This window comes from Gadus macrocephalus, chromosome 4 (genome assembly GCF_031168955.1).
Source record: "Gadus macrocephalus chromosome 4, ASM3116895v1".
NCBI lineage: Eukaryota > Metazoa > Chordata > Actinopteri > Gadiformes > Gadidae > Gadus > Gadus macrocephalus.
In genome coordinates, this window is record NC_082385.1 from 15,457,501 (window position 1) to 15,472,812 (window position 15,312).

Genomic DNA, 15,312 nt, shown 5'->3' on the forward strand with positions numbered 1-15,312 from the left:
CTCGTTAATTTGGAATGCATTCATGACATGACTTGAATCACATGCCACTTAAATGCACCCCAACCATCCTTCCCAAGAGGAAGGAATGTTGATCCAGAAACACAGAGTCCCATCTGAACAGGAAGCCCAGGCTATCAGGCAGGAAGTCAGGTATTCTTACATGGGGGCTAAGGAGCCACTAAAGTAAACTAACTCGGAGGATGTTACACAACCATCTACAGAACAGCGTGTGGATTGAGTGAGAGGAGGGGCCAGTGGTCATCGTAGCTAGTGTTTCTTCCACAAGTGAGCGCTCATCCTATTGATGGCTGGGTGAAGGGTAGTAATAGAATGCGCCGCTGATTATTCCCAGAATGCTTTGCTCGCTGCCAGGTTTTCTGCCACTTCCAAAGCCAAACAAAACCTTTACCTAATCTTTAGCGTTTCTAAGCATGGATCAATTGTCTAAATCCCTACCTGAAAGGAACTATTGTGAATGCATATTTCAGGTGGTTGAATAACCACCTGAAATATCTTTACAATTCTGTGTGAAAAGGGCTCTCCTTAGATGTTTTCCATTGATGTTATCAATGGATTATAGATCTAGTTCCCATTTCCTACAGAAAATATACAACCAATATAGCACCATTACTAACAATAACATGAATATACTGTGATACGGCATGGCTTGGCAGCATTTGATTTAATTGTGTCTGATTATATTTGATCAAAAACGAGATACCACAGAGGTAATGTATAATTGAGCAAAGACAAGTACTCCATCTATTGGTTGAGGAGGGAACAACATATTGCAGACTTGTGCTGACAGAAAATGACCCAAACGAAATTGCCTCCCTACAGCACACAAAATGAGATCCGGTGCCAATTCTCAGAACAAAAAACTTTTTCCTAACTTATACCTAATTTTAACAATAATGATACGTCAGTATAACCATTTCCTAGCCCAAAATATCCAAACGTAAACGATATTGCATCAAATCATCTCTCACTTTATATTATAATATTATTGACACACTCCCAATTTTACTTTACTCTGATACAACTTTCCCTTTAAATTCATCGTTTCCCAGCAGATAGTAGGCAAATAAAAACAACAAACATGTCCGCCGCAGCAGCAGGTGCTTTGATGACTCACCGCTTTCTGTGGACAGCTGGCTGTGGAACTCTGGGAATTGTGTTTCCACGGGGACACTTATGGTGCGTCTCAGGAGTCGGACCTTGCAGGAGTCATACTGCCTCTCCTGGAGATAACCAAACAAAACAGAAGATAGATATTCGTCCGTTTTTTACAAAAAGTTTTTTTCAGTTGAAAGAGAGTAGACTGTAAGAGGAAACTCAAATGTAGAACTACCAAACATCTTACACAGTATGGACACTATAAGCCTACATAGGCTGCTCATCTTCATGGTGGAGATTATGAGATTACATTATGCAGGCTGGCTTCTGCCATAACTCTATGAACTGAATCTAATCCAAATTCTAATTCCATCAGAGATAAGGAGCATGGGACCGATCAAGACCACAGGAAACTGAATCGTGGTGAACCCATGGGGACGGTGAGCACATTCATTTACCTAGAAGTATTTGTCAATTTATGCTACTTAGAGAAAGACACATAGTTTGTGTACCCAAATTTGTCGCGATGTGTCACAGTCTGAGAAAAATTTGACAATTACCTTACCAACTCACACACACACACACACACACACACACACACACACACACACACACACACACACACACACACACACACACACACACACACACACACACACACAGGTATGCACACACAAACACTAATGCACTCACACACACACAGACACACACACACACACACACACTTTGTTATTAGTGTTCTATTCATTACAGCTCTGTCCCTTTACGTGCATCTAGTGGACAATAGCTTCAGTGATTCTGATGAATGAGGCCCAAGGAATCACACAGCAATCGTATTAGAAGCCAGTGTCAGAGTGTGTACCTCTGCCTGATGCTGTTTATCTCCACTCCAGTGGCAGGTGTACAATACAAGCACTGGGGTGGCTTTGATGAACACTGACCAAAGAGAACAGTTGGTTTAGGTTAAACAAAAGACAAGGAGCATGCAAGGTGTTTCCTAAGGGGAATGATAAGAGGGTTTATGTGTGTGTGTGTGTGTGTGTGTGTGTGTGTGTGTGTGTGTGTGTGTGTGTGTGTGTGTGTGTGTGTGTGTGTGTGTGTGTGTGTGTGTGTGTGTGTGTGTGTGTGTGTGTGTCTGTATGTGTGTGTGTTTGTGTGTGCGTGTGTGTGTTTGTGTGTGTGTGTATGCATGTGTGTATGTCTGTGTGTGTGTGTCTGTGTGTTTGTGTTTGTGCATCTGTGCGCTCGTGCGCGTGTGTGTGTTTATATGTGTGCGTGTGTCTGTGTGTTTGTGTGTGTGTGTGTGTGTGTGTGTGTCTATGTGTGTGCGTGTGTATGTGTGTGTGTTCCCCCAACATCTTCCTAACCTGGGCTAATGTTTTCTAGAGATTCATGGTCGGTTCAGTGTTGTTTCAAAGCAGGGGAATTACACATAACTCTGCTAACCTTTACTCTGCAACCGAAGCCTACTTCCTTAATGAGCCACTTCTTCTGGAAGCCAGTGAAGATTATATATTATGGAACACTCGCATCCACAAAATATTCAATGAATAAACCACTAACTCTATCCACTGTCATCGTTAAACAATCCTCATGTGGCGTCTATTTTTTTCAGTTTATGGAAATATTTTTCCTACTTCTTCGCAATAACAGACCGCACTGGAACCAGCGATCTTTCACTGAAGACATCCACCCTATGCCTTACTTTCGGTTACTTTTCTCTTGTTCCATTAATTCCACATTTGATTATTCCCGTAAAAGTGGAAATCCAGACACAACTTCATTGACATCTTTTGATATCAAAATATAATTATATATAGACAGAGATAATTGCCTCCAGACACAACACTTTGCATAGTGCCAGTAAGTAATGGAAAAACCAAGTTAAATCTCATCGCAAAACAAGGTTGACAGCAAATACAGAGACACCAGTTGTAATCTCAGTAATGCTTCATAACCGCACTGTCGCACATCTATCTGGCAAAGAGTGGTATAAACAGAGCAGGGCTGTGCCAGATGGTAGGCCTACATCTGGAAGCCTGTTCTATCAGGGCGCTAACTCAGGCCATGTGGAGCTAGTTTGCTAAATAACTAATTGCCTAGCATAACAGCAGGCTAAATGAGTGTGTCTGTATGGCAATTATGTAACACCTCAGGAGCCTGTCACAGTGCTCAGGACACGAGGGGACCCAAACAACAGCATGCGGTGTATGCTACAATTTCTACGATTAGAATATTGTCATTTATCATTATACAATGAAATACATTTAACCGATTATCATCTGTAACCAACAGGAAGCTATCTAGAGATCTACGTAATAATAATAATAATAATAATAATAATTATCATTATCAGAATGTACTGTGTCAAAAACATATTTTTACAGTCTTTGCTGTAATTACAACACAAATGAAAGAATGAACCCCACTAGAGTAGAGTCCCAGTTCAACGTTATAGGCTGTAGCACACTTTTGGGAAGGGGTAGCAAGGCCATACTGTGTGTTAATTCTTTTAAATCTTGCAGGGATTATCCTCATACTAATTCCTTCGTGTTCTTTTTGATCAGCGCTGTAGGGGGTGGGGCTATTCATCCATTTTAATTTCCATATTTAAAATGCTATCACTGCGCTGTTGTGTGTGTGTGCGTGTGTGTTTGTCTGTGCATATATGTGTGGGCTTAGTGACTTGTCGTATACAAACCTAGGATAACACATATTTTAACCTCATATATTTAAACATCGTCTTCAAACAAGTCATCATGAATCAGAGGAAAGGACTATCATAACATATCAAGAAAAGCCTCATAGGAGGAAGACTATAAACATTCCCTCCTGTATTACATGGAAACATTGCTTTGAAAATACCTTGCTTATTCAAATGATTTCCACCTACGTAGTCCATCAAATATCCAGAAGATTTCCATATCTACATAGACATACTGAAAAGCATTAATACATTGACATGAGGTCATGGATCCTACAGTATCCTACAGAGCGTTGCACTCTGAAACTACCTTGTGATAAAATGTTCCTCATCTTAAGAGGCATTGCAGTCATGAGGCCTCATACAGGGCTTGAACATCCGGCATCACATCGCAATGATCGCCTCCCAGCTAAGGTGCATTGGAAGGTTAGACATGTTGGTAATCACGTTTCGTTGGTCTTTGTTTGGCAATTAACCCTGAAACGGTCAATCATCAAGTCACGGTTGTAGCGTTATATTTATGTTGAGTTAGGGTATGACTCCATGACTACTCTTTTGAGTCCTCTCAATACGGCAGAGCGTCAACCCCAAAAAATCCCATGATGTTTTCTGATCTACGAGTCCTGTAGTGGAAGAAATTCTAACAAAACAAAAGACACGTTGATGTGACTCTGGCAATTCTGCCCTGTCTCTGTGGGGAACAAAGCCACCGTGGTTGTGCCTGACAAGGAGGCAGTCAGGGCCCACTGTTGTGAATCAGAGGCCGTGAATCAGAGCATCATGAACGGTCCACACGGTCCTGACTAATGACATGCTGGCAGTGACAGCAGCCCTGCAGACACGAGCTGGAGGAAAACAGACACGCTGCAGAGGGAGATAAGAACAGGGTTTTTGTCCCAGCCATTCGGGAGCGGAGGGGTAGGTAGCAACGGGTCTGACTGAAATTGAGTAGATGGTTGACTGATGTTTAAACAAATGGATTGAGAGCTATATGGATAGAAGATGAACGGATGATACATGGATGGATCAACATGTGGATTCAAAGCTTGATATATGGAGGTATGGATGGATCAACATGTGGATTAAAAGCTGAATGGATGGACGGATGGATGGATGTTTAGATGAAAGGATATATGGATGTATGGAAAGAAAGATGTCTGATGGATTGGATGGAGGGCTAGAACATGGAAGGATTGAGAGCTGATGGGTAAAGTGATGAATGTCTAGGAACAGCACTGGCAACTAAAGGCCTAGTTAGAAATGAGGCATGACAAGGTGCACTGAAACAACATCCTCACCTCTTCCTTGTCCAGCAGCAGGATCTGGCCGTCGGTGATCATGCAGAACTTGGGGTTCCACACCTCCTTCCTCTCGTCATAGGGGTGCCCGTAGGTCATCCATTGTCCAGGATGAGCCCTCGCGTCTAAAGCAACGTGGAAAGAAAACAAGTCCCGTCACAAGGACATTGGGCGACTACGAGGTGATGAGAACACACGTCGCCTTCCAGGTCCCGTCACAAAAGCACTTTGTTCAGGTGATAGAAAAAGTAGTTCCTCAGTGTAATAAGAATTGCTTCTGGAGGGCGATGACTTCGTCTCCCCAAATTCTTATTTCCCCTCCCTTCATGTCAATCCCGAGGAAAAGTGAATGAGAAAATAAAAAAATATCAAACAACTGAGACTGCAGGTACAAGTGCAAATTGGATTCCGAGCCGAGGTGGCGAAGAGACACAGATTTCATGAGCAGCAATATGCTTCCCTCGCAAAACGAGGAATGTAATTCATCAACCGTCTACGTTGACTGTAGCTTCAATCAATACGGAGCATACCACCACGGAGCAGGCAGCGCCAAACACGCATCCCCAATGTGAAACACATAGTAATGCGCTTGCTGTTTTTCTCTTTAATATGATGCTTTGCAAATCATCATAACAAAAGGTGAAACATTAGGATCTGCATATAGCGAGCCGCATATGGAAATCCTTTATTCTGTTATTTTGAGGTGCCAGTGCCATCGGCTCCCCTGTGAGTTGGGTTGTTAGTGTGTTGACGGGCTGGGAGGCTAACAGGGTGTATGTGGGTCAGAGTGTACCGTACTACACCTCTCTCTCTCTCTCTCTCTCTCTCTCTCTCTCTCTCTCTCTCTCTCTCTCTCTCTCTATGTGGAGCAGCAGGGCTCCTGAATGGCGATGGTTGCCCTCAAAACCCACACAAAAATAACACCTGAAATTGGTAAAGTAGGGGAAAGCAAGTCCAAGATTTCGTTTTATACAATTACACGCTTCGCTTGTATAGTTTAAAATGTGTGTGGGTAGACTATAATATAGAGGCCTTCCTGCCATTAGGATATACTAATATTTAGTTACTAAGGGAATTATTTTAGCCAATCAAACTTAAGTTACAGTCAATTGTGTCATTAAAGCTAGGGTAGGCAAAAACCAGCAAAAGTAACCCAGTTTGTGAAAGCATCCAACTGAAAAAATCCCTCCCTTCCCCTCAGGCCTCCCACCAAAATCACTCCCCCAAACCACATGACTAGCTCGCTAGCTTTAGCAATGGCTAATACTAGCGCGTTGAAAGAGTGTGCGGGCAGAAGGCACGCAGGTTGCTGGGTAGATAGGTAGACAGACTGGTGAAGAACATTTCACCAAATGTGACAAGAAAATGCTTCCAAATTAAAATGGCCTACCCCAGCTTTGATAAGCAGGTTGGGGCTGTGCATCTTGCTCACGGGCGCCTACAGGAGACTGACAGAGGGTATAAAACCAAGCACATTTTGGCTAAGAGTTGAACGCCCTCACCATTGCCATATCCTGCCCATATACTGTTTCCCTCAGTGGGGAATCAATCAGCGGCTGAACAATGATACTGTGCAGTTCTGCCTTGGCATTGCATGGTGCTGGCTAACTTTGAACGTTGAGTGTATTATAGATGTGAGGCAGCGCCTGCTACTACTCAAATGCTGTTCTCTCCTCTGCTGATGGATGCTTCATGTCCCCTCTTGTGTGTTTACGCTCAACACACTCACATCAGATGCATGGACACGCACCAACATAAACAGACATACGCACACAGATGCAAGCACCTGCAGACTCACACGTGCACGCTTATGTGTGTGCACACACACGTACACACAGGCTTTACATGTGGAGAGGAAACATACGTGATCAGACTGATTATGTGACCATCTCACAGTTCGACAGAGGAAAAGAGTGGGCTGAAGCCTCGAGTGTTTGCGTGGAAACAGATTTCAAGGTTGAGAGCTGTTATTTTGAAGCGTACTGTGCCACAAACATTGGTAATGATGGAGCGGTATAAATAGCCCTTCAGGTTTGGCTCTGTAACTAAGTAGATATCCCAGCCGGATAGTGCTGATTTATGTGTTGCAACTGCTGTGTGATTGGTCAGTGATAAATAATCAATATACGGCCATACAATGCAACACTATTGCATGCATACATTGTAGTTCATCAGAACGCCTAAGGTCGCAGTAGTAAGTAGTAACACATGGTAGCTGCTTATTAACTTATAAAACAGTAAGTAGATCGCTTTATGGCATTTCCTCTTGGTCGTGTATTTTTGTAATCCATTGAACGAGAAAAGTAGTATCGAAAAGTATTCATCGACTGCGTCGATGAATACTTTCCGTTTGTGTACGACACATCTACGACGGATATGCATGTTTTCACGCTATTACTTGACGATAAACCCAATTCTAATTTGTAAACTCGCTCAGGCGCCCTAATCTCATCGGACAACAAGCGTGTCCACTTTGTTGGCGGGTTCGCCTCACCGACACGACGTGCTGCCTTCTTTCACTGGCGCGAGTAAGAGAGAGAGTGTGTGTGTGTGTGTGTGTGTGTGTGCGTGTGTGTGTGTGTGTGTGTGTGTGTGTGTGTGTGTGTGTGTGTGTGTGTGTGTGTGTGTGTGTGTGTGTGTGTGTGTGTGTGTGTGTGTGTCTGTGTGTGTGTGTGTGTGTGTGTGTGTGTGTGTGTGTGTGTGTGTGTGTGTGTGTGTGTGTGTGTGTGTGTGTGTGTGAGAGTGTTGATATGTGTGTATGTATGTGTGTGTGTGGGGGGGATGGATGTGTTAATTCAATGATAACAGGCTTTTGTTCTTTCTAGCCTGACAGGCCTTCTCTGTAAGACTCTCCTCGTTATTGAAATAGCTGTTAGTGAAATGACTGAAGATGTCAGAATGGCATGTCTGTATCTTGGATTAATTAATATTGTGTAAATGCTAAATACTGTAGCGACCCTGGCCGTGGTCGCCATGTTCATTGTTTTGCAAGGGATCCTGGGGGGTTCAGACCTTCGCCAGCCGGACCTTTGGCGGCCCCCTAGATCCTTTGCGGCAGCGTCAATGTGTGGGGTTAAAGGTGGTGTACTCTTGTTGTTGGCATGTCCGACACCACCAGTGAGATGTTTATTTTAATTGGTTTGGTGTGTTTCTTTGAGTTATGTATGTGGGTTCAATTAAAGGCAACTCTCGTAGTCGTGCGGTGTATGGGGCGCGAGAGTTGTACAACCGCCTAACCTGGGCTCCCGTCTCATCCATCTCGTGCTGCTCGCCACAATACTATGCTTTCAGGCGTAGATCTATGGTTTTACTATCAATATAAATGATAGATTAAATTATGGATCGGAAATGGGGCATGTCCCCCAACAATCATGTCTATGTGGCTATAAGTCAATGAACCATCTGGATGAATCTATCTGCCTCAACCTGGTCTGTTTTTATTTTCTGTTATACTTGAATATGTTCGTGCTGTATTTTAATACAGAGCTTCTGAACTAAATCACCAATTAGCGTACAACTCAAACTCAACTCAATGTATCCGCTCACTGGGTCTATTTTACAGCAGGTGAAATACAAATTTCTTCTAAATCGACCGGTCCTATTCTGTTACATACTGATAATCTTCTTATTGGGACATGTCGTCCAGCAAAACATTTGATTTAATTTTAGAGCATGATCATGGGAAAGTACAGGCAGCAAAGTTACCAAGGATACATTCAGTGAGAAAATGGGTAAACAAGATTCTTATGGGAAACGTTTGCATTGTGGGCAGGGAATACAAAGGACAATTTAGGATTGGCTGGAGAGGCAAAGTTAATCTGCAATACACTATTTGGGAAGTGGAAATCTGCAAGTCTGCAAGTCTGCAAGTCTGCAAGCAAAGGCCGCAACAGTTAAAGGAATCTACAGAACGAAGAAGTAAGTTGATTGGCATGGCCTCAGTATCAGACTTTGTGGCTACAGTGGGAATGCAAATGTCAATAGTAATTATATAAACAAGGTTAAAATAAATTGTACATAATTGTACATATACATATCGCCATAAGAAGAAAATAACAATGCTAATTCAAAACACCACAAACCCTTGTTGCTGATTCCAAGCTATCCTGCACTTGGATCTGGTGATACTATGGATGCTAGTCATGCAGAATTCAAATTTAGCCCTTCAGTATTGATTGTCCTAAGCTGTGATTGTTCCGAGCATCACTCCAGAGTCGCTTTGAATAAATGTGAATGCACGCACAGTAATGAGAGTCATTGCCAACTATACACATTGTAAAGTGTAATGGATTTATGGGTCTAATGCCCATAGACCATCTATCAGCATAATCAGCATATAAGTAAATCCAGCTCTGCTGAGATGGTCTATTTGATCTCCCAAAACAACAAGCATACTTAATACACTTCATCCCCATCCTGAGGATCGGGGTCAGAGCTTCAACAAGGATCACTCGGTAAAGAAAATCATACTTTAGATAAATTGTGCATGCCGTACTCTTATTTTTTCAAGGTTTCTTCTTTTACACTTTTAAGCAAAGTGGTGCTTTATGAAAAATGCAGACATTGCTATAGAACATGATATGTTTAAAAAGCGATTAATAGTGTTTGTCCATAGTTTACATGTTTCTTCTATCGTTAATGTATTTGTCAGTGTATAAAGTCCTTAAAACTGGTGTTATTAAAAAGCTGGACACTAGAGTTTGATCAGGCGTTTAGGGAATTGTTGAAATGTTTTTTCCATCTGTCAGTGTTAATGTTTTCTTAGTTGGTTCTGCAATTTTGGAATAATTCCACAAAGTTAAAAATATGCAGCAGAATGGTAGCAAGGAAGCAATGGCGAATATACAAAGCATGGGGAGGAATTCAACCAAATAAAATAACCAGTAAGTACCTAAATAGTTACTTTGAATAGAAAATAAAATATAATAATTGTGTGTAATTTAAAACTGAACTCACCTTTAACATACCAGTCTACTTGTTTCACAGTTGGTTAATATTTAACAGAAAGTGAGTAAATCGATGTGATGGGTGACTTTAAATAGCTTCAGTCACGCTACATCATGGCCTTTGGCGATTAGCTAAACGTGCTGGCCCGGCATTAGGTGGAAACACCTGACCTTTGTCTGGTCTGCAGTTTACCAAGCCTCTTTCCCCCTCTAAAACAATCAGATTACAGCAAAAACAGATTACAATCTGGTTTTCTCTAACCGATGTCATCCGCAAGTCCTCAACCAATTTTCATGTTAACATTTTGACGACGGATGCGAATGTAAGAGGGGGCTTAACCTAATCCTCTCTTCATAAGGAAGGGGGTCTACTCTACGCCCTCCCACCCTGGTCCCCCCTTACCCTGCTCTGAGTATTGAGATGTGGATTTAGCTGCAGTGTCTCATGGACAGCTCAGCTTCGAGGTGGTCACCCATATGGTGGGCCGTTGAGCCAGAGGGGAGGTAGAACGGTGCCGGCCTCGGATTGGGCTTCATATGGTGGTGGCACTGCATTATTGGAGCGCTTTCTAACCACTCTCCACTCAAAGTGTTTAACAATTAGTGTCTCACACATCACCTATACATACACCCATTCATGCACACATGCATCCACTTTCAGATGGCGTCATTGACCATGATTCAAGGCAGCGGCCCACTCATCTGTAAGCAGCTGTGGGTAAGGTGTGTCACGCTTAGAGACCCCCTCGTCCTTAGCTAGGAGGAGCCATTGATCGAACAAGCAAACTCCAGGTTGCAACGCGACCTGATCTACCTCCTGTTTCACTGCCGCCCCAGCGAGATATCTACACTTTTCTTTTTTCCTTTGCTTTAAGATGTCTGCAGCCTAGCGTGTGGGCATCCTATAGATCAGGGCAATAAGTGACAACCCCTTCCTGCTCCCTAATGACGTGTGTCTCAATTCACTGTCGCTTCCGATAAAAGTGTCAGCGGAAAATTAAAGAGAGTGGTGAGAGGCTGGTGATAGAATTGCGGCCTACCCAGAAGCACTCCATACAGATGTCCAGACTCCCACACCATCCCCACACTAGCACTGCAGGCGCGCTGTACAATAACCCCGTGTAAACCCTGTCTGTTGCATCCAACTCCTCCCATATATCTATCTGTGGGCATCACACACTCCTCATTAGCATAAAAAAAAATAAACTACTCTATGCAAATAGGGCGATCTCAAGTGCTGCAATGCCACTCACAACCTGCTCCCAGCAGTCACCAGGATGCACTGCAGGGCCATTTCCCAAGATGCACCGCAGGGCCATTTCCCAAGTGTTCACTGTGATGACAGGAATCCCAAAGAGGAGCTTGCCGTTTCATTATGTCTTGTGTGCTGATTCTAATGCTAGTTTTGATGGCATATTACCATCATTGTTTAATTAGATATTAGAATTAAACGATGAGATGGAGGGGCACAGACTTAACCTTTTGAAATGTGGAGGCTAATTAGGCAACTTTTGCTCGAGGTAATGAGCGGTATCACAGTCGCCACGGTATCCTCAAGAGTTAGCAGAGCCGCACTGGCCATTTGAAGGTCAGACTGATCATTATAATGTGATTATAGGAGTTCTGAAAGCTTATTACTTCCTTGTGTGTGGAGAACGACCACATGAGTCAACTTTTAAAAGACCATTCCATACTTTCCATACTTTGTTTTTATTTATGTGGACCCACAAGATGCTATCACTCTTTCTTTTTCCATTTGGAAAAATAGAAATACACACACACACACACCATACTCACACACATAAATTCCATGTACACACCTCGGCTGACACACAGTTGGTAAACGTATTTAGCAATTATAACGCAGTGTCAGATAAATAGTGAACAAGCTATTTTTTTGGACAATCTCCCCTCTGTGAAAAAGGATATTTGCGACGTGCGAGAGCCAGCCAGCAGCGGCGGGAAAGCATTATGTTTGAGCTGCTGTCTTTATGCGGAGCTCCTTCGGTGGGCACAGAGACAAATTGTGTTGGAGAAGCTATGAATTGACCCAAAACGGAGCAGTAAATCTGCAGTGGCTGGTTACTGTGATAGCAGAACAGGGTGTGAAGTTTTCCAATAATTCAGTTGTTCACACTAATGTACTGCTGAAGCCCTTTATCACAGCGACATTCCAGTATCCTGCTGGAACTTTTATTGAAATATACCTATTTAGTAACTGTTTGATTATTTATTTGCTTGGTGGTTACGTAGCCCAACTTTATTTGCAGAGTATCTATTTGCCGAGTATCTTTTCAATTGATCCCTGGGATGCAAAACATAATCAGTGGTTAAAATAATGTGCACATCAACCCCCATGAAAAAGTTAGATGTGCAATGAAAACACCATAATTTGTCTTCTGTTGAAAACATTAAAACATCCTACACAATCTATAATAGGATCTGTATTACATTCCTATCAAAGAGTTCTCTTAATTGAGTTAATTTAGATTTAATTATAGGTGGGCTTTGTTTTAATTGGTCTCAGAATCCTACTATGTCGTGCCACAAATAGACTAACTGAGAGAATAACTGACCAACAAATTTGTAATATGTTTTGTATTTGCCTAACAATATTAATCAACATTCCAATTAACTAGGGACAGGAAAGGGTTCCACTAAATCATCACTCACACACACAACCTATGCATTGACCGTCTCTCTATAGTTATCCTGTCTCACCAACACGGCGATCAGCACCAGATGACCACAACATGACCTCATCCTATGGATTTGTGTGCTACAGAGTGAAGAGAGCAACAGAGAGACAGATACTGCATTTTGTTGTAACACCCTGCAGGATCCTCTTCATCACCAAGGGCAACCATAAACCTCCATAGGCAGTGTCTAACGAACAAGAGTGGCTCAAGTGATATTAAATTAACCAATCAAAACACAGAGGGCCTATTACCCGGGATCAGGGTTGTGCAATGAATGTATATTTGTCATTTTTTCCATAGCGCTCTGTATTGAAAACCAATTAACCTTTTGAGAGCCGCTCTGCTGGAAGCACAGACCTGTAGGAACGTGTCGTTTCAGCGATCAGTCCGTCCAACCATGAGGCTCAGTCAGAACCAGATGCAGTCCATGCGTGCGGGGCAGACGCACACACTTCCACACAAGTGAGCGCACACACTTCCACACAATTGCTGACACACACACACACACACACAGATAGACACAAACACGGAAACAGACATACACACACAGACACAGACAAATAGACATAAACAGACACACACACAGAAACACAGACACACACACAGAAACACACACACACACAGACACACACACATAAGCATGAACACACTATGAGATTTGGATTCCCGCTTAAGCATCACCACAGTGTTGAGCATTGCTGCGTGTGTATGTAGGTCAGAAAAACTATGTGGACCAAATATACAACATCGATTTTCTCAATTTTTGGGAAAAATAAATCCTGCTTTTTGGCTGCAGCAGCGCAGGTCGCATGCTGCCTCCTCCTAAAACTCACAGCACTTCACTTGTACTTCTGACTACACTTCACATGGTCGCTCTCTCCGCCTGAGCCTCCGAAACACTATTATTACCTGCTGCTTTCGCCCATACCGGAGACGTAACAACCACAAGGGACCAACCACAGCTGGGAAACGGATGGGTAAAAACAAAACAACAAGAGAAACAAGAACTAGAACAATATCATTTTGGTGAGATAGAGAGAGAGAGAGAGAGAGAGAGAGAGAGAGAGAGAGAGAGAGAGAGAGAGAGAGAGAGAGAGAGAGAGAGAGAGAGAGAGAGAGAGAGAGATATGGAAGAAAACAAAACGTGTTTTCTTACCTGACAAGGAGTCAGAAGACCCACTGCCATGCCTCTGCATCTTGACCGCGGGAGGTCTCTCTACTGATGTGTGTTTGTGTGTGTGTGTGTGTGTGTGTGTGTGTGTGTGTGTGTGTGTGTGTGTGTGTGTGTGTGTGTGTGTGTACAAACGCTGCAGGAGAGACACAGCCCGCTTGGCTGTGTATGTATGTGTGATGGGATGACGGAGCCCCTGCGTCGCGCCACTACGGAGTAAAAGTGAGCAGGCGAAGGAGCGAGCGAGAGTCACACACAGGAGAGAGAGAGAGAGAGAGAGAGAGAGAGAGAGAGAGAGAGAGAGAGAGAGAGAGTCACACACAGGAGAGAGAGAGAGAGAGAGAGAGAGAGAGAGAGAGAGAGAGAGAGAGTCACACACAGGAGAGAGAGAGAGAGAGAGAGAGAGAGAGAGAGAGAGAGAGAGAGAGAGAGAGAGAGAGAGAGAGAGAGAGAGAGAGAGAGAGAGAGAGAGAGAGAGAGAGCTAGAGTGTCACGGACAGGAGAGAGAGAGTGAGAGTAACATATGGGAGAGGAAAGAATGAGAAACCAGTGTTCTTCTCACACACGCCACCTTTCCCTTCTCATCACGGTTGAGTGTGTTTATAATACATCATTTATATGCAGATACATATTGATGTAGTAGTGTGTTTCTGAGAACCCAACGTGTTCACTCAGTTGGTCCAGCGGACGGGGGTGGACGAGGGGGGTGGACGGGGGGGGGGGGGTTCAGCAGGAGCTGGGCGGGGCTTGGAGACGTTGAGGGAGGGGAAGGGGAGGAGAATGAAGGAGGAGGAGGAGGAAGGAGGAGGAGGAAGAAGAGAGGAAAAGCAATCAGCTTTAATGCAGTCGTACAGTCCAAGGCGCCGGGCCATTACTCTCGCTCTGCTGTCGTCCACGTAACCTTGCAGCTCCGGCTGCATGCTGCATGCCCCATAGGGGCTGGGGGGCTCTCTGCTGTGTGTGTGTGTGTGATCGTCTGTCGATGCATTAATAGATAGACCGCCTTTTAAATGGTTCACATTAGAGTAGCATCCGCACCGTGTGAACATGTGAATGTGTGTGGCACATACAGATGAGCCTCATGTGTGTTGCAGGAGCCTGAGGTGTGTGTTTGATTTGTGTTTAGGTCCTGATTTTTGGGAGAGGTTGGTGAAGACGATGGAGAATACTACTGACATTGAAGCATCTAATGAATATATTTAATATATGATATCATGATCTATATTAACTTCTATGTATTGATGAAAATGTGCAGAGGAGAGTTTCACAATCACATAAAATACTGAAACAGCCGTTTCAGATGTATAAATGGTTGATGTACTGCTATATTCAGTCATCGTGTAATGATAAAGTATTGTATCATAAGCACCCTGCTTCC

At 43.4% G+C, this 15,312-nt stretch overlaps 1 protein-coding gene across 1 annotated transcript in view; it reads right to left on the minus strand.

The window, feature by feature from the left end:
* LOC132456195 (uncharacterized) overlaps positions 1-14,527 on the minus strand; it is a 50,469-nt gene extending 35,942 nt beyond the window's left edge. Inside the window, exons 1-3 of the mRNA XM_060050494.1 lie at positions 13,920-14,527; positions 5,119-5,243; positions 1,136-1,241 (exon numbers count right to left, since the gene is read on the minus strand). Of these exons, the coding sequence (XP_059906477.1) occupies positions 1,136-1,241; positions 5,119-5,243; positions 13,920-13,959 (271 nt within the window). The 5' untranslated portion in view covers positions 13,960-14,527. The remainder of the gene's footprint in view (positions 1-1,135; positions 1,242-5,118; positions 5,244-13,919) is intronic.
* Positions 14,528-15,312: the final 785 nt, after the last annotated feature.